Source organism: Lissotriton helveticus, chromosome 9 (assembly GCF_964261635.1).
Source record: "Lissotriton helveticus chromosome 9, aLisHel1.1, whole genome shotgun sequence".
Taxonomy (NCBI): domain Eukaryota; kingdom Metazoa; phylum Chordata; class Amphibia; order Caudata; family Salamandridae; genus Lissotriton; species Lissotriton helveticus.
This window is the reverse complement of record NC_136070.1, coordinates 60,718,922-60,739,470: the sequence shown is the minus strand read 5'-3', so window position 1 is coordinate 60,739,470 and position 20,549 is coordinate 60,718,922. Positions and strand designations below refer to the sequence as shown.

At 43.5% G+C, this 20,549-nt stretch overlaps 1 protein-coding gene across 1 annotated transcript in view; it reads right to left on the bottom strand.

The window, feature by feature from the left end:
* RYR3 (ryanodine receptor 3) overlaps nucleotides 1-20,549 on the bottom strand; it is a 1,933,484-nt gene that overhangs the window by 75,803 nt on the left and 1,837,132 nt on the right. Inside the window, exons 97-100 of the mRNA XM_078661960.1 lie at nucleotides 18,339-18,485; nucleotides 12,701-12,835; nucleotides 8,595-8,751; nucleotides 4,256-4,320 (exon numbers count right to left, since the gene is read on the bottom strand). Coding sequence (XP_078518086.1) covers nucleotides 4,256-4,320; nucleotides 8,595-8,751; nucleotides 12,701-12,835; nucleotides 18,339-18,485 — 504 coding nt within the window. The remainder of the gene's footprint in view (nucleotides 1-4,255; nucleotides 4,321-8,594; nucleotides 8,752-12,700; nucleotides 12,836-18,338; nucleotides 18,486-20,549) is intronic.

The following is a 20,549-nucleotide window of genomic DNA, read 5'->3' as shown; positions in this document are numbered from 1 at the left end:
GCGTGCGATGCCGTGCCTCTGTGACGTCCGGATCCACGTCGGCGCGAAGCTACAAAAAGAATTTCCGAATGTTGCTGACGCAAGGGGATATTCACAAGGTGAGGAATCCACACGGCAGATGTATCTATCAGAAAGTAATCCATCAGATTGTGGGAGGCACTCTTTGGATGTGGATAGTAATACATCAGCTTGTGAGAGACACTCTTCAGGTGCAGACAGTAATCCATCAGATTGTGAGAGGCACTCTTCAGGTGCAGACCGTAATCCAACAGATGGTGAAAGGGAACTCTGGTGCAAACACTAATCCATAGGTTGTGAGAAAGCACTCTTCGGTGCAGACAGTAATCCATCAGATTGTGGGGGGCACTCTTTGGATACGGATATTAATCCATCAGATTGTGAGATGCACTATTTGGTGCCGACAGCAATCCATCAGAATGTGGGAGGCACTCTTTGGATGTGGATAGTAATCCATCAGATTGTGAGAGCCACTCTTCTGGTGCCGACGCTAATTCATCAGATTGAGAGGCAGTCTCTTGTGTGGAGTGTAATCCATCAGATTGTAAGAGGCAGTCTTTGGATGTTGATAGTAATCCATCAGATTGTGAGAACCACTCTTCTGGTGCGGACTCTAATTCATCAGATTGAGAGGCACTCTCTTGTGTGGAGTGTAATCCATCAGACTGTAAGAGGCACTCTAAGAGTGCAGTGAGTAATCCATGAGGGCTAGGACTCTGGCTGTGAGATGCACTCTTCCGTGCGGACAGTAATCCATCAGATTGTGGGAGGCACTCTTTGGATACGGATAGTAATCCATCAGATTGAGAGGCACTCTTCAGGTGCAGACAGTAATCCAACAGATTGTGAGAGGCACTCTGGTGCAAACAATAATCCATAGGTTGTGAGATGCACTCTGGTGCAAACAATAATCCATAGGTTGTGAGATGCACTCTTCGGTGCAGACAGTAATCCATCAGATTGTGGGAGGCACTCTTTGGATGTGGATAGTAATCCATCAGATTGTGAGAGCCACTCTTCTGGTGTGGACTCTGATTCATCAGATTGAGAGGCACTCTCCTGTGTGGAGTGTAATCCATCAGATTGTAAGAGGCACTCTAAGGGTGCAATGAGCAAATTCATGAGGGCTAGGACTCTGGCTGTGAGAGGGACTCTTCAGGTGCAGACAGTAATACATCAGCTTGTGAGAGGCACTCTTCAGGTGCAGACAGTAATCCATCAGATTGTGAGAGGCACTCTTCAGGTGCAGACAGTAATCCAACAGATTGTGAGAGGCACTCTGGTGCAAACAATAATCCATAGGTTGTGAGATGCACTCTTCGGTGCAGACAGTAATCCATCAGATTGTGGGAGGCACTCTTTGGATGTGGATAGTAATCCATCAGATTGTGAGAGCCACTCTTCTGGTGTGGACTCTGATTCATCAGATTGAGAGGCACTCTCTTGTGTGCAGTGTAATCCATCAGATTGTAAGAGGCACTCTTTGGATGTGGATAGTAATTCATCAGATTGTCAGAGCCACTCTTCTGGTGCGGACTGTGATTCATCAGATTGAGATTCACTCTCCTGTGTGAAGTGTAATCCATCAGATTGTAAGAGGCACTTTAAGGGTGCAATGAGTAATCATGAGGGCTAGGACTCTGGCTGTGTGATGCACTCTTCGGTGCAGACAGTAATCCATCAGATTGTGGGAGGCACTCTTTGGATGTGGATAGTAATCCATCAGATTGTGAGAGCCACTCTTCTGGTGTGGACTCTGATTCATCAGATTGAGAGGCACTCTCCTGTGTGGAGTGTAATCCATCAGATTGTAAGAGGCACTCTAAGGGTGCAATGAGCAAATTCATGAGGGCTAGGACTCTGGCTGTGAGAGGGACTCTTCAGGTGCAGACAGTAATACATCAGCTTGTGAGAGACACTCTTCAGGTGCAGACAGTAATCCATCAGATTGTGAGAGGCACTCTTCAGGTGCAGACCGTAATCCAACAGATGGTGAAAGGGAACTCTGGTGCAAACACTAATCCATAGGTTGTGAGATGCACTCTTCGGTGCAGACAGTAATCCATCAGATTGTGGGGGGCACTCTTTGGATACGGATATTAATCCATCAGATTGTGAGAGGCACTATTTGGTGCCGACAGCAATCCATCAGAATGTGGGAGGCACTCTTTGGATGTGGATAGTAATCCATCAGACTGTGAGAGCCACTCTTCTGGTGCCGACGCTAATTCATCAGATTGAGAGGCAGTCTCTTGTGTGGAGTGTAATCCATCAGATTGTAAGAGGCAGTCTTTGGATGTTGATAGTAATCCATCAGATTGTGAGAACCACTCTTCTGGTGCGGACTCTAATTCATCAGATTGAGAGGCACTCTCTTGTGTGGAGTGTAATCCATCAGACTGTAAGAGGCACTCTAAGAGTGCAGTGAGTAATCCATGAGGGCTAGGACTCTGGCTGTGATATGCACTCTTCCGTGCGGACAGTAATCCATCAGATTGTGGGAGGCACTCTTTGGATACGGATAGTAATCCATCAGATTGTAAGAGGCACTATTTGGTGCGGACAGTAATCCATCAGAATGTGGGAGGCACTCTTTGGATGTGGATAGTAATCCATCAGATTGTGAGAGCCACTCTTCTGGTGCAGACTCTAATTCATCAGATTGAGAGGCACTCTCCTGTGTGGAGTGTAATCCATCAGATTGTAAGAGGTACTCTAAGGGTGCAATGAGTAATCAATGAGGGCTAGGATTCTGGCTGTGAGAGGGACTCTTCAGGTGCAGACAGTAATACATCAGCTTGTGAGTGTAATCCTCCAGATTGTGAGAGGCACTCATCTGGTGTGGAGTGTAATCCTTCAAATCGTGAGAAGCACTCTTCGGTACGGACAGTAATCTATAGATTGTGAGAGGCATTCGTCTGGTGCGGAGTGTAATCCACCAGATTGTTTGAGGCACTCATCTGGTGTGGAGTGTAATCCATCAGATTGTGAGAGGCACTCTCCGGTGTGGAGTGCAGTCCTTCAGATCCTGAGAGGCACTCATCTGGTGGAGTGTAATCCTTCAGATCCTGAGAGGCACTCATCTGGTGTGGAGTGTAATCCTTCAGATCGTGAGAGGCACTCATCTGGTGTGGAGTGTAATCCTTCAGATCGTGAGAGGCACTCATCTGGTGTGGAGTGTAATCCTTCAGATCGTGAGAGGCACTCATCTGGTGTGGAGTGTAATCCTCCAGATCTTGAGAGGCACTCATCTGGTGTGGAGTGTAATCCTTCAGATCTTGAGAGGCACTCATCTGGTGTGGAGTGTAATCCTCCAGATCTTGAGAGGCACTCATCTGGTGTGGAGTGTAATCCTTCTGATCCTGAGAGGCACTCTTCGGTACGGACAGTAATCTATAGATTGTGAGAGGCACTCGTCTGGTGTGGAGTGTGATCTACCAGATTGTGTGAGTCACTCATCTGGTGTGGAGTGTAATCCATCAGATTGTGAGAGGCACTCTCCGGTGTGGAGTGCAAGCCTTCAGAACCTGCGAGGCACTCTCCGATGTGGAGTGCAAGCCTTCAGAACCTGCGAGGCACTCATCTGGTGTGGAGTGTAATCAATCAGATTGTGAGAGGCACTCTCCGGTGTGGAGTGCAATCCTTCAGAACCTGCGAGGCACTCATCTGGTGTGGAGTGCAATCCTTCAGAACCTGCGAGGCACTCATCTGGTGTGGAGTGTAATCCTTCAGATCGTGGGAGGCACTCATCTGGTGTGGAGTGTAATCCTTCAGATCGTGGGTGGCACTCTTCGGGTGCACAGACAGACTGGGTCAGAAAATAGGCCGGTCACCAAATAAGTGTCCCATTAGTGAATAAGCAAAAAAAAAATGGCCATTGTTTGCAAATCGGTGCAGTTTTGAACTTGTAAAAGTGATGTGTTAGTGTTTTGCAAGGTATGGAAGACTGCATTGATTTGAATTTGCTGCAGGCAATGTTTGCTTTAATATCAAGAAAATCAACAGTAAAAACGGGCCCAGCAGACCATAAAGCAGGCCCACAAACAGCCAAAAAACGACACACACACTGATCTTTCAGCCCAGCCCTTCAGGTACGGCCTGATTGGTCTGTAGGGCAGTCTGATCCTGTCCATTAGGGTAATTAGACTGTTAATGCCACCCTCCAGCCATCAAACCTCTGTAAAGGCCGCTCTAGAATGCATTTGTCGATAGTGTAGTGCCTTGTATTTCACTTTACCTCCATATCTTCTCTGACTTGTTCTTGCTGGTCTCTCAGCTCTCCAAACGCATCGATAATTAAACCTGACAAAACAAGAGAGAAAGAAGTAAATCGGGCGTGCAGCACGTGGTACGTCACCCACACCAGAATCATGTTAAAGTGACCTTTAAACGTGCGTGGCCCCGCCCTCTGTGACGCAGGCAGAAAGAAGCGCACCTGCTGCCTGTGGGGGCGAGGCCAAGACTCGGCGGGGAACTGCGAATCTGAATGCTTATATGTGAGCAATGTTTCAGTAATATCATCGCCCTGGAAACACAAGAAAACGTTGTTGACAATGACGTGCTTGCAATTTGCTAATCCTTCATTTGTATTACTTTTCTTGATATAAAAATAAGAATCCCAGCCAGGCCTCTTCCCAGTTCAGTGTTTGTCCAACATCTGCAGTGCAGCCAGGCCATTTTGTTATCATGGGTAAAATGTATCAAGCGAGATCAATACAAAGAATCCGATCAGGGCTGGCTTAAGGACGGTGCGACCGGTGCAGCTGCACCTGGCACCCACTTTGGTGGGGGGCGTCTTGTTTCAAAATGACTATTGGTTTAAAAGTGTTAACTTCTTTGGGGTCCAGCAGTTTTCAGGCAACAATAAAAATGTCGCAATAACTGGTGATTAATGTTACTGCTGGTGGGAGATCGAAATGTTGTCTAGTAACAGTTTTGACACATCCCGAAGTAGTGTGGTGGGTTAATGTGCCTGCTGAGAGAGAGGCTATGGAGATATGAGGTGCACTGTTGGAGAGTGGTAGTGAGGGAATTCTTGGAGAAGGTGGCCATGGGCGGGGCGGCGGGTGCCATAAAAGACTGTAACACCGGGCCGAGTCTGACATAGGATTTGCAGAAATCCTGCCTCTTCAATATTCATGAGTTAGGATCAGACCGGGCGAGCTACCGAAAGCTCGAGCCTGAAGCCTGGCTCTGGATCAGGCCAAGATCTTGTTGGAACCTCGAGCCCATAACAAGTCGAGCTTTCATGTGGCTTCTGCCTGCCACCCTCGCACAACCCTCATGCACAAAGAGGTAAAAACAATGCTTGTACATTTGAGATTAAAGGAGAGACAAAAAGATACCCATTTAGAGGATAATTTCCAAAAAGTGCAACCAAAAAACCCGTATTAATTGTTGCTTGTCCGCTTAACCAAATTGTGTTATTTTAGGCAAATATTTTATTTTTCTGGTACTCCTTTTTCTCAATATCACATATGAAAGCATCTTCCAATATGTGAGTTCAGAATACCAGCTGTACAAAAACCTATTGAATCTGTTTTAATAGTCTATAATGTTGTATCGCTAATAATCTGGGCCACATGCATGGTTCACGTGACAACTGTCTTACCTCTTAGTTCACTAATGGCAATGTCGCCCAGGTAGGGGCAGGGACAGAATGGTTCTTAGTTCATGTGTAAAAACTGTCACTTTTAATAATTAATTCTGAGGGCAGCACTAGGACGTGAGCTATTAAGTCAAAGTTTCCACATGATAAAGAAATACGCTTTTTTGTTTGAATTTTGAAGAGACTTTGTCATATTTTACTTGATGCGTGTTGTATGATTTCGATAGCAAACATTTTCAGGGCTTGGTTCGTACAGCGCTGGTTAGGTTTCGGTCTATATAACTAACAAGACGGTATCGGAGGGCTAAAGGGACATGTAAAGACCCGTCTAAGTTCTATCCCCTTGAAGGAACAACATGAACAACAAACAAACTTAGAGGTCTAAATCAGAAACCTGATCTGAATATCTTTCAAAATACCTTCATGTCTAAAAAAGTACATCAAGATAAAGAAGTGGCTAACAGTTATGAACAACAGACCAGATCGCCAAGAAAAGGGCCACCTGTAATTGCTAATCAAAACCCATTATGGATTCCCATCAATAACTTGTATGGATCAATGTTTTCATTTGGTAATCCTGCCAGGGTATTCTGTCTCTTGATCCTTGAGACATACGGCATACCCCCATCGTTGGCATGGGGTAATGACCTACAATTACTAGATTAGACCAAATGATGATGATCTGATGGGAAAGTGCAGTGCAAAAAATATAAAGATGAATGTGATGGTTAAAACAGGATAGGGAGCTTTAACAAAAATTACTTTATTGGGCATAAGCCCCTTCCTTGTTAAAAACAAGAACAGTGCAACAACATAAACGCAGTTTAAACAAATAGCTGCGAGAGGACCAACATGTTTCAGCCTATTATGGGAAGAAACCCAAGGCTTTCATCAGGGTCTCTGTTCTCAAAGAATGCTACTGCCAAATTAGTGAGAAACGTGTGAAAAAAATTATAATAAAAAACACACAAGTGAATTAATAACAGTAAAGGATATATTTCTCCTACATCTGTTTCAATTCCTCCTTGGCACCTGGTGTGATCCAGTGTGCCCGGGGAAAGGACCTCACCTCTTCCGTCGTTGTCCCAAACGGTGACTGAGTCAGGGGGAGGCCTCCCTCTGACTCAGTCACTGTTTGGGACAACGACGGACAGAGCGGGGTCTCACATTTACCTGAGCCAGGTCCAGGAAGAGGTGAGGTCCTTTCCCCGGGCACACTGGATCACACCAGGTGCCAAGGAGGAATTGAAACAGATGTAGGAGAAATATATCCTTTACTGTTATTAATTCACTTGTGTGTTTTTTATTATAATTCTTTTCACACGTTTCTCACTAATTTGGCAGTAGCATTCTTTGAGAACAGAGACCCTGACGAAAGCCTTGGGTTTCTTCCCATAATAGGCTGAAACATGTTGGTCCTCTCGCAGCTATTTGTTTAAACTGCGTTTATGTTGTTGCACTGTTCTTGTTTTTAACAAGGAAGGGGCTTATGCCCAATAAAGTAATTTTTGTTAAAGCTCCCTATCCTGTTTTAACCATCACATTCATCTTTATATTTTTTGCACTGCACTTTCCCATCAGATCATCATCATTTGGTCTAATCTAGTAATTGTAGGTCATTACCCCATGCCAACGATGGGGGTATGCCGTATGTCTCAATGATCAAGAGACAGAATACCCTGGCAGGATTACCAAATGAAAACATTGATCCATACAAGTTATTGATGGGAATCCATAATGGGTTTTGATTAGCAATTACAGGTGGCCCTTTTCTTGGCGATCTGGTCTGTTGTTCATAACTGTTAGCCACTTCTTTATCTTGATGTACTTTTTTAGACATGAAGGTATTTTGAAAGATATTCATATTAGGTTTCGGTCTGCCAATATTGTCACCCACTGCACATGAATATAGCTCCAAGTGGCGGCAGCTCTCAATGATAAACTAGTGAGGCAGCGCGGTAACAACATCTAAGGTAAAAATACCCAAAATAATTTGTGATACCGCTGAGTGTCCACCAGCATGCTCCTGTCACAACACTAATCATACCATTACTCCGCAAGTCGGAACAACGAGTTGCGGAGGGGGAGAAGGTGTTGGATTTAAAATCCGACACCTTCCCACCTGTACGCACAGTCTGTGGTTGGAATAGTAAATTATACTATTCCAACATCCAGTGCCCCCCTCCGCAAGTCGTTGTTAAGACTTGCGGGGTAATGGTGTGTGGAATTACAACGCGGTCGTTGTAACGACCCCGTTGTAATTCCCTGCGGGGAAAATACTTATTTTTTGTTCAGAGTATAAATGGAGCCATACAATTGTATATTTCCATGTTTATTTAAATCTGCGACTTGCACTCACACATGAATGCTCATGTTTTAGCAAACTAAGCTGCCACGTATAACAAAAGCTACACTCACAGGTACATATTAGCGTTATATTACAAATATATGTTAAGATATGCCTGTATTCAAGGAAACCTCCTTCTGTTGTTTAATTTCCCATGCTGTCTATATGCTCAGCTGTTGTCTGAATTCATGAAAGACAGCTTCGAGAGTCTCTCAAAAGAAGCACCATTTTCTGTATTTTTTGGCCTTCAAAAATAAATACGGACAGAAAACACATTGTTTTCTGTTTGTGTTTATCTGTAAAAATCAGTAACAAAAGGAAAACTGGAAGCCTTAATTATAATATGAATGGAGCTCTATAACACATTTCCGCCAATATTTTTAATAGCAAAATCAATGCAAAATATGACCTTTCCCGCAGTGTTCATTACTGAGATAATGAATCCTGTGCAATTATCACCTTTTACATTTTAGTACTAGAGATGCCATCACTCTATCGTGCGGGCTTTCTTGCCAAGCTGGCTGGCTGATCTATGGGGAAATCAGCACATCTCCCTAGAGGCCAGCACATCTGTCAGGACATCAGGGCTGGTGCAGAACCTACCACGTAACTGGCACCTACCCTGGATGATGGCCAACAGAATGACGATCACAAAGAAGAAGAAGGTGATGTCGAAAACGATGCGGTACATCTCGTAGGGATCGCCAGCCGGGTCTTCAATTTCATCGCCAATACCACCCCCAGCTCGGACGCCCACATACATGTGAAAGAGGTAACACTGCAAGGAGGAAGCAAATGAAAGGGTAAGATCACGATTGGCACGTATGCCACTGCTGAGTCAGTGCCGCCTCATGGTGCAGAATCCTGGTGACACAGCCCAAGCTCCCCATTCAGCCTTATTCACAGCATCATCATCACTGTATTTTGATTGTGATTTATCTCCCCTCATCCACTCCTCTGGAGAAGCCATCATTGCACACTTACAACAGAAAATGAATTAGAATGGAACGAAAAGGGTTTACAGTCATGAAAAATAATTGGAAGGGGAATACATTCGCATTTGGCCAATGGGTAAAGTAAGTCTCCTATAGGGCCTCAATACCAATAACACCCGAACATTTAGTACATTTCAAATCTTGGGTCCTTCTCTACACGTTGCAGACCGTCAAGAGGTCACACCAAATTGTGGATGGTGTGTCGATCATGTGGATCGTGGCGAATCCTGCCTCTAGGATTGGCATGTGGTGTGCTTTTGAGTCCTGGATGCCTGTGGTTTGCTGGGTTTTCTGACGCATTATATGATCAGACTTAGGGAAATATTTACTAAAATATAGGGTAACACAGAACAGCACCCAAAGTTTCTCGGCTACATTGTGCTACGGGAGTGAGAGGACTCCGGAGCCCTATCTACTAAGATAAGGCGGCACTTTTCTCTTCCCCTGCGCTGGCACAAAATAGGCGACCTTCTAGTACCAAGTACTATGCTTAGACAAATTTTACAACTTTTCACAAATTGGATGTGTGCTGTACATTACAGCACATGTGGAAAGGGAGAAAACTTAGGAGAAATAACAACAATATCTCAAGGGAGTATTACTTTTAGATGCACAGCTCTGGCTATCAATTTTAGTAAATAGGGTGCTGCGTCAAAAACCACTAGTGGTAGCGTGGGAATACCCATGGTCCACCCATGGGAGACTCTCTTGATACAAAGTAGAGCAAAACTGCGCAAAGCGCTATTTGCTGTACTTTACGAACTACTTTCCAGTGATAAAACCATTTTGCGCTGGAGTAAAACACTTAATCTCTACGTTTCACCACTCTGCATGGCTTTGCGACAGCACAAAAGGGCGGATATAGAAGCCCCTATTGCCACCACAACATAATTTTTAAAGACATTGTGGTGGTGATACAGGCTTCGCCTTATTTACAAGGCAGTGTTAAGCCACTTAACGTGGGTTAACACCGCCTTTTAAATAAGACACCCTTTCATTCTATACTTAGCCTGCAAGGAGAGGTCAATGGTGTAGCTGTGGGCATACCCATTGATTTTGACGCTGCCCCATATTTACAAGGGTGGCATAAATACCCCATAAGATGCGGTCAAATGGTACAATATACAAGAGCCTATTATGATCCCAATATAGGTTCCATGTCATTAGAGTCCAGGCAGCAGCGTCGCTCGGGATAACAGGATGGCTCCTGTCGGTGCATTATTAGGCTCTTGTATTTTGGAGCATGTGGATAATGTTCCTACCTCGTGCAGCCATTAATACTTCTGCCCTGAGGAGGTACTTTCTTCTGTGAATCAGTGAAAGCTATTTCTTTGTGGACGGCCTCCATTTGGCCGCATCTCATTATTACAGCAATACCTAAATATCTCCTTTACCGCAATTTTGTTGATAAACCTGTCCTACCGCCTAACTTGGGGCATTACAGTGATATCCCCTTCGAGTCCTCAACAGTTTGTCTCAAAACCTAGGCGCTTCTTCTTTCATTTTTCGTCTCCCTATGTTTGCGCCCTGAAGAAGGTGAGACCCAACATTGGGGTCATACACCGAAACTTGGGTCGGCGCTGGAGTTGCACTGTTTCTCCTGTCTCCCCTCTGAGCTCTTGATTTTGGATATCAACAAAATTGTACCAAATGAATTGCACTAATCTGTTATCTTAGGCAATGAAACATGTACTGTGTTCACATCATCTGTTTTACCATTGTACATTTTGTATTCACCAAGGGCTATACACTGTGTTAGAGGGGGGTTCTATAAGAGGTTACCTTATGAAATCACTAGACATGATTGATTCCGTGGCATGTGGGAATCAATAAGTTTGCTATTGGGTTTGACTGGGAGTTCTGTGTAGGGTGTTTGTTGCGCCTGGGTATTTTGTTATATTGCTATTTTGTTTTATGCTATAATCATCCATCCAACATTAATATGGTTGGTTTTTGATTTGATATAATACATTTCAGATAACATAATCATAAAAAAGTGATTGTTTTTTTTTTCTACCCTGATTTGTTTAGAAATATTTTTGCATACCGTATTCTTGTATGTTTTTCCTTGGGGTACTATGAGACTTTTGTTGGCATATCAGTGACTATTGGCAATTGTATAATTCCTTGTTAGGCAGTGTTTTTTTTTTTTTTTTGTGAGTATTACGTTGGTATTCACACGCAAACACCCATGGATTTTGTTGAATTCCCAGATTTACCGTAGGTGGTAGACCTGGTAATGTGTCATAATGCTATGCTTCCCCAGGTCAGACATAATGAGGAGAAATATCTTTATTTCTCATAGTTTTCCCTTTTCTACGTGCGCTGCATTCTGCAGCACACAGAGAAAGAGGAAAATGCCTCTCAGGAGTGTTTTGTGCAGGAAGGTATCTCTTCCTGCACAAAAACAATCCTGCCTACAACGCAGGCGCCCTTGCACCACAATACAATATTGCCTGCGCTTGGCAGTCAAAAGTGCGCCAGCACTAGGAAAGGACAGGAATGTCCCGTATAATGTTAAATATGGTGCATTTCTGACCGTTACCTTTCACGCAGCAAAGTGTCTTATTGCATTGCACTGCGTGAAAAATTATAAATATGGTCCGGTAGGTGAGTATATGCCTTGGCAGTGTTTGTTCGCAACACCAGGGAGCAAGCAACTCACGGCTAGATGTAGGTAATTGAAATTTACCGATTCGAAAATACCGAATTTTACCGATTCAGTATTTTCGAATCGGTAAATGCTATGTAGATAAAAATTTGGTAAAAAATACCGAATCGTTAAGATTCGGTATTTACCGAATCGGTATTTACCGATTCGGTAATTGCCATTCATTCCTATGGGCCTGGAGGCCCATAGGAATGAATGTTATTTACCGAATTGGTAAATACCGATTCGGTAAAATAGGGAAAGAGTCAAGGGTGGCAGGGTGTCCCTTTGACACCCTGTTGCACCCCTGAATAGTGCTTGTGTGCACATGTGGCATACATACATGCCCTAAGGGCATGTGTGTCTGCCACATGGCACTGGTGTAAATGCACACATTTGCATTTTGCAGAGGTATTCTTTATTTACCACCAACTAATAGTTGGGGGTAAATAACGAATCCTTAAGGCACAGAAGCACTCTTCAAAGTGCTTCCTACATATCATTTACAGATTCGGTAAATACCGAATCGGTAAATGATGATTCGGTAAATACTGAATCGGTAAATACCGATTCGGTATTTACGGAATCTGTAAATTGCACACCTGCATCACAAAAGCCTATTACTGGTCGGTAACGGCCGATTTCGGCCGTTACCGACCGGTAGTAGCGTTCCTACATCTGGCCCTCACTTCTTACCTGTACATTATGTGACATGGGATTACATACATCCCATAAAGCATCAAAGACTTATAGCTTATGTAATAGAGGATCACATACATCTCACAAAGACACATGTTACACCTGGTTTAATTCCTAATTAGGTCAAAGCGTGTAGTTGGCAAGATGCATTTATGTCACATGTACGGGTACAGAGATGCATAGACTTCTAGAGTGAAAGAGAGTCCCCTGCTTGTGGATTGCTTCACCTAACGCGGCATCACAGATCCTAGATAACCTGCCTGGACTCAGTACGTGGAGCACAATTATTTGACTGCCTCGTTTTTTGGGCAGGTTCAATAATTCACATTGAGATAAATGTTTTCATTTATTTGCGTTACAGCCTCTAACTCTGCTTCTCCTACCGTCATCATGTCGTCGCATTTCATGTCTGGCGAGTCCTCGTCCTCGCTCTTGTTGTAGAACTTGCGGAAGAAGTTGAAGGCCACCACAGTGTACAGGTACACGACGACTGCCAAGAGTCCTACTGTCAGCGCCAACTGGAAGACGAACACACATTAGTCAAGAGAAGCACTGTCCTGATGACAGCCTAGTGCCAGTGATTGACATGAGAATAATGGATGATGTACGAAGCTGGACCTGGACTTCTGCACATTGTTCTAACCTAAATATATTACTGCACATACACTCACAGTGATTACAATCACAGATTATGATTACATTATATCACTCCATCATTACCTCAGAAAACTGTCACTAACTAGAAAAGGTTATTCAACTCTGACCTCGTACTCAGAACTCTAACCAATATAGAAGAATGCTTTCTCGCCAGGTATCAGACCAATTGCGACATTAACAGCTGGACTTTGATTGCATGGCACTGTCTTCCAATGGAATATTTAGGGATGCAGGCATTATACCAATTGCGACATTAACAGCTGCAAGCCTGGACTTTGACTGCATGGCACAGTCTTCCAATGGGATATTTAGGGATGCAGGCATTAGACCAATCACAACATTAACAGCTACAAGCCTGGACTTTGACTGCATGGCACTGTCTTCCAATGGAATATTTAGGGAAGCAGGTATTAGACCAATCACAGCATTAACAGCTGCAAGCCTGGACTTTGACTGCATGGCACAGTCTTCCAATGGGATATTTAGGGATGCAGGCATTAGACCAATCACAACATTAACAGCTACAAGCCTGGACTTTGACTGCATGGCTCTGTTCTCCGATGGAATATTTAGAGATGCAGGTATTAGACAGATCACAACATTAACAGCTGCAAGCCTGGACTTTGATTGCATGGCACTGTTTTCCAATGGAATATTTAGGGATGCACGTATTAGACCAATCACAACATTAACAGCTGCAAGCCTGGACTTTGTTTGCATGGCACTGTCTTCCAATGGAATATTTAGGGATGCACGTATTAGACCAATCACAACATTAACAGCTGCAAGCCTGGGCTTTGCATGGCTCTGTTCTCCGATGGAATATTTAGAGATGCAGGTATTAGACAGATCACAACATTAACAGCTGCAAGCCTGGACTTTGGCTGCATGGCTCTGTTCTTCGATGGAATATTTAGGGATGCTGGTATTAGACCAATCACAACATTAACAGCTACAAGCCTGGACATTGACTGCATGGCACTGTCTTCCAATGGAATATTTAGGGATGCAGACATTAGACCAATCACAACATTGACAGCTGCAAGCCTGGACTTTGCATGGTTCTGTTCTCCGATGGAATATTTAGAGATGCAGGTATTAGACCAATCACAACATTAACAGCTGCAAGCCTGGACTTTGATTGCATGGCACTGTCTTCCAATGGAATATTTAGGGATGCTGGTATTAGACCAATCACAACATTAACAGCTGCAAGCCTGGACTTTGACTGCATGGCTCTGTTCTCCGATGGAATATTTAGGGATGCTGGTATTAGACCAATCACAACATTAACAGCTACAAGCCTGGACTTTGCATGGCTCTGTTCTCCGATTAAATATTTAGGGATGCAGGCATTAGACCAATCACAACATTAACAGCTGCAAGCCTGGACTTTGTTTGCATGGCACTGTCTTCCAATGGAATATTTAGGGATGCAGGTATTAGACCAATCACAACATTAACAGCTGCAAGCCTGGACTTTGTTTGCATGGCACTGTCTTCCAATGGAATATTTAGGGATGCACGTATTAGACCAATCACAACATTAACAGCTACAAGCCTGGACTTTGACTGCATGGCTCTGTTCTCCGATGGAATATTTAGAGATGCAGGTATTAGACAGATCACAACATTAACAGCTGCAAGCCTGGACTTTGCATGGCTCTGTTCTCCGATGGAATATTTAGAGATGCAGGTATTAGACAGATCACAACATTAACAGCTGCAAGCCTGGACTTTGACTGCATGGCTCTGTTCTCCGATGGAATATTTAGGGATGCTGGTATTAGACCAATCACAACATTAACAGCTACACGCCTGGACTTTGACTGCATGGCACTGTCTTCCAATGGAATATTTAGGGATGCAGGCATTAGACCAATCACAACATTAACAGCTGCAAGCCTGGACTTTGCATGGCTCTGTTCTCCGATGGAATATTTAGAGATGCAGGTATTAGACCAATCACAACATTAACAGCTGCAAGCCTGGACTTTGATTGCATGGCACTGTCTTCCAATGGAATATTTAGGGATGCAGGTATTAGACCAATCACAACATTAACAGCTGCAAGCCTGGACTTTGACTGCATGGCACTGTCTTCCAATGGAATATTTAGGGATGCAGGTATTAGACCAATCACAACATTAACAGCTGCAAGCCTGGACTTTGACTGCATGGCTCTGTTCTCCGATGGAATATTTAGGGATGCTAGTATTAGACCAATCACAACATTAACAGCTACAAGCCTGGACTTTGCATGGCTCTGTTCTCCGATTAAATATTTAGGGATGCAGGCATTAGACCAATCACAACATTAACAGCTGCAAGCCAGGACTTTGTTTGCATGGCACTGTCTTCCAATGGAATATTTAGGGATGCTGGTATTAGACCAATCACAACATTAACAGCTGCAAGCCTGGACTTTGATTGCATGGCTCTGTTCTCCGATGGAATATTTAGGGATGCTGGTATTAGACCAATCACAACATTAACAGCTACAAGCCTGGACTTTGCATGGCTCTGTTCTCCGATGAAATATTTAGAGATGCAGGCATTAGACCAATCACAACATTAACAGCTGCAAGCCTGGACTTTGTTTGCATGGCACTGTCTTCCAACGGAATATTTAGGGATGCAGGTATTAGACCAATCACAACATTAACAGCTACAAGCCTGGACTTTGACTGCATGGCACTGTCTTCCAATGGAATATTTAGGGATGCAGGCATTAGACCAATCACAACATTAACAGCTGCAAGCCTGGACTTTGATTGCATGGCACTGTCTTCGAATGGAATATTTAGGGATGCAGGCATTAGACCAATCACAACATTAACAGCTGCAAGCCTGGACTTTGATTGCATGGCACTGTTTTCGAATGGAATATTTAGGGATGCAGGCATTAGACCAATCACAACATTAACAGCTGCAAGCCTGGACTTTGATTGCATGGCACTGTCTTCCAATGGAATATTTAGGGATGCAGGTATTAGACCAATCACAACATTAACAGCTGCAAGCCTGGACTTTGATTGCATGGCACTGTTTTCCAATGGAGTATTTAGGGATGCACGTATTAGACCAATCACAACATTAACAGCTGCAAGCCTGGACTTTGCATGGCTCTGTTCTCCGATGGAATATTTAGAGATGCAGGTATTAGACAGATCACAACATTAACAGCTGCAAGCCTGGACTTTGACTGCATGGCTCTGTTCTCCGATGGAATATTTAGGGATGCACGTATTAGACCAATCACAACATTAACAGCTACAAGCCTGGACTTTGACTGCATGGCACTGTCTTCCAATGGAATATTTAGGGATGCAGGCATTAGACCAATCACAACATTAACAGCTGCAAGCCTGGACTTTGCATGGCTCTGTTCTCCGATGAAATATTTAGGGATGCAGGTATTAGACAGATCACAACATTAACAGATGCAAGCCTGGACTTTGATTGCATGGCACTGTCTTCCAATGGAATATTTATGGATGCAGGTATTAGACCAATCACAACATTAACAGCTGCAAGCCTGGACTTTGCATGGCTCTGTTCTCCGATGAAATATTTAGGGATGCAGGTATTAGACAGATCACAACATTAACAGATGCAAGCCTGGACTTTGATTGCATGGCACTGTCTTCCAATGGAATATTTAGGGATGCAGGTATTGGACCAATCACAACATTAACAGCTGCAAGCCTGGACTTTGACTGCATGGCACTATCTTCCAATGGAATATTTAGGGATGCAGGTATTAGACAGATCACAACATTAACAGCTGCAAGCCTGGACTTTGACTGCATGGCTCTGTTCTCCGATGGAATATTTAGGGATGCAGGTATTAGACAGATGCCAATAACAGGGCGGCGGACGGAAGTAGGTTAACGGCCATAGACCTCGCTTCAAAACTAATACGTTTCGGAACGAGGATAACCTCCCCTGCCCTATGATGTCAATCATTACTCTATTGAGAGTATTTTGACTTTTTAAGCTTACCCATTGAGGTGCAAGCTGATACCACCGGCACACTTTTGCCATTCAGTGGTCCCAGAGAGTAGGACCGGGTGCGTCTTTTAGGGGACGCAGACCATCCACTCTACTGGTTTTTGGTCCTGAAGAAAACCTGGTTAATCGAAACCTTCATGGTTGAAACATGTAGACCAGACACATACAGAGATACACGGGTTCATAGTTACCCTCACTTTATCTCGCCACGATTTTAACATTGTCCAGTTGCTTGCAAATAAAGTTTTATTTTTCCCAAGTTCAAACCAGGACAATTTTTAACACACTTATCATTTTTTTCTCACGCACCTTCACTCACAACCAGCTCCACTGTAAACAGGTATTGTAGCACACCCTGATGACGCTAGGTCATTAGGGTGGACCCCGATGATGAAGCATGTCACCACTAGGTGGTGAGTGAGGGGTTTCTTAACAAAAGGAGAACTTCCCTCTTTTTGTTCAACCACACACCCCATTAGGAATCTGTGATTCCACGTTGGTGGTACTCCTTCTTTTGTTTCTAGCGGTATTAGACAGATCACAACATTAACAGCTGCAAGCCTGGACTTTGTTTACATGGCACTGTCTTCCAATGGAATATTTAGGGATGCAGGCATTAGACCAATCACAACATTAACAGCTGCAAGCCTGGACTTTGACTGCATGGCACTGTCTTCCAATGGAATATTTAGGGATGCAGGCATTAGACCAATCACAACAATAACAGCTGCAAGCCTGGACTTTGATTGCATGGCACTGTCTTCCAATGGAATATTTAGGGAGGCAGGTATTAGACCAATCACAACATTAACAGCTGCAAGCCTGGACTTTGATTGCATGGCACTGTCTTCCAATGGAATATTTAGGGATGCAGACATTAGACCAATCACAACATTAACAGCTGCAAGCCTGGACTTTGATTGCATGGCACTGTCTTCCAATGGAATATTTAGGGATGCAGGTATTAGACCAATCACAACATTAACAGCTGCAAGCCTGGACTTTGATTGCATGGCACTGTCTTCCAATGGAATATTTAGGGATGCTGGTTACCATATGGAAAAACAGAATCTTAATCACTCTAAAATAACTATGGTGCTTCTGTGTGCAGCTGGCCAGGGTGTGCTCCCCATTGTAACACAGATGTACTTTATATACCAGTCCTTTCAGATCGCACATTCATCATAAAAGGGCTAGTTCAATAGAGACAAACATTCTCTCTCAAGTTCAAGAGCGAGCCATGGGTCAATGGACTCCTAGAGCTGTGTCTGGTGAATCTGCCAAAGATCCCTGGCACTCAGTTCATACGTCATTCAACTGAAAGGAGGGGTGAAGCTCAGACCCACTCACCTGTTTGCCATTGTGAGTCACAGAGGACAGGATGGTTCTCAGCGTCTTGAACCCCATGGCAATGTCCAGCAGATGAGCAGCGAAGAAGAAGTTGTTGTAATGGCCGAGGATAGACATGGTTGTATACCAGGCTAGGTACAGGAAGGACTGCAGGACAGCAGAAGAAGTTAAGGTTAGACAGGACCGCAACTGATCTAGTCCTTTACACAGCATGAACTGCATTATTAATAGCAATGCTCAGAAAGAGGCTCTTTGTTCGTATATATTGTTTGTTCACCAATTTAACCAAAAGGTATCCAAGGGCTGCTTGCTATTTGTACTTTTTTTTAGATGAGATTCAGCTTCTGTTTTAGTGATTTTTTCGGTAAAGGGGTGCTCTTTTCTAGTCAATGAGCCAATGGGACGAGGAGACAGTAACTGTCACACTTTTGTAGGTCTGGCATTAGCCAAGACCTTTTGACTTTACAAAAATTAAATGTATGATGTATGGGACCAAGGGACTCCCTGCCGTACGTTATAAGGATATTGCAAGTCACTGAGGAGTTCCGCGAGCATATAGAGGAACCAGGCCAAAGGCCAAGTTCCTTTATAAGGTTACAGAACACCAGGGTGACTTGCAATATCCGTCTACTGTATTGCAGGGGGTACTTTATTTGTTATAATGCATGGTCATACAATCACCTTTCCCACAAACCAAATAAATCCTTGGTGTTGGTGCTTTTAAACAGGAAGAATGAACGTAGAATCTCCAGTGAAAAACGAAACACACCAAAAAGCAATTAGATATTTGTTGCAAAATATATTAGAATCAGTTAAATTAAAAATAATAATGCTGTAGCTCACAATATGTATATAAAATGTGGAAATATAAATATTGTGTCATAAAAATCTCCCTTCTTATTATCCCTGTTTACAAAACCAAGAAGAAAGGAATGCCACCTTTTATTTCCCTTTTTTTTTACAGTTCTGCTTTGATTGGGCTCTGTAACCTGCCTTTCCCCTCTGCTGCTGGCTCTAACTGGCAGCAGGTATTGTTTTGTCTGAACTCAACTGTAATAAATAATCACAGTTGAGCGCCTATGTAATTTCTTTATTGCAGGCCTGTAATAAGCTAATTAGAGACTGCTTTTATACAGGGATTGCAGGCTCCCATGTAATAAATACTTATGGGAGCTTTCAGACTTTCCTCTTCAACCACTGGTCTGTTGCTTTTTCATTCACCCTATTCCACCCCCTACAGCATGGGAAAGTGGGCCAGCTTATGTCAGCCACTGGCTAAATTCACTGTGACATTCTGGTTTTTCATAAAGAGCATATCCCTATTTGAAGTGGTTAACTTAAATGCCATGGACTACTATAGTAATGTGTGTTTTTTTAGACACAAAATATTTTTGCTTTAGCTGATATTTTTTCAGACTGATGAGGGCAGGGATTCTGGCCCAGCGATAAGTTTTGAAAAAAACAGGACAAAAAACACCAGACCGATTTCCTTTGCCAATGCCTGTATACTTTGAACGTTCTCCTCCTTTTCCCGTGCATGAATTCTTAAAAAATGGAAGTTTTCGATATTTTTTTGTGATGTTGGGTTAGAGCTGCTAGGGTGTACATATGATTTGTTGCAGCACATGCGTAGGCTGTGGAAAATCAATAATTTGTGTGGCTAAGAATATTGGGACATATTATCAAGGACCGGTGTTAAAATTGTCACCGTTTTATCGGCAGGAAACTGCCGATAAAACGGCGATAATGGGCTTGATAATACGCCCTTATTAATTCCCATAGAAGCTCATGTTCTGATGTTAACATGGGCTTCTATGGGAATGAACAAGTGCGTATTATCAAGCCCATTATCGCCGTTTTATCGGCAGTTTCCTGCCGATAAAACGGCGATAATTTTAACACCGGTCCTTGATAATATTCCCCATTATTCTTTGGTTCTATTGACTAGTCATTGTAAACATACAGGGCCAGATTTATGAATAGTTCATGCAATGCAGCAAGACAACTAGCTGCGCTGCGTGAAAGGCAGAGGGCAGGAATGGGCCATATTTAACAATTTATGGCACATTCCTGCTCTCTGCCTGCGCTGGCACACAATCTACTGCCTAGTGCCAATGCAGGCACCATTGCGCCATGGTTCAAGTGTGCCTGTGTTGCAGGGAGGATTGTTTTTGTGCAGGAAGGGGCACTTTCCTACACAAACAATCCACT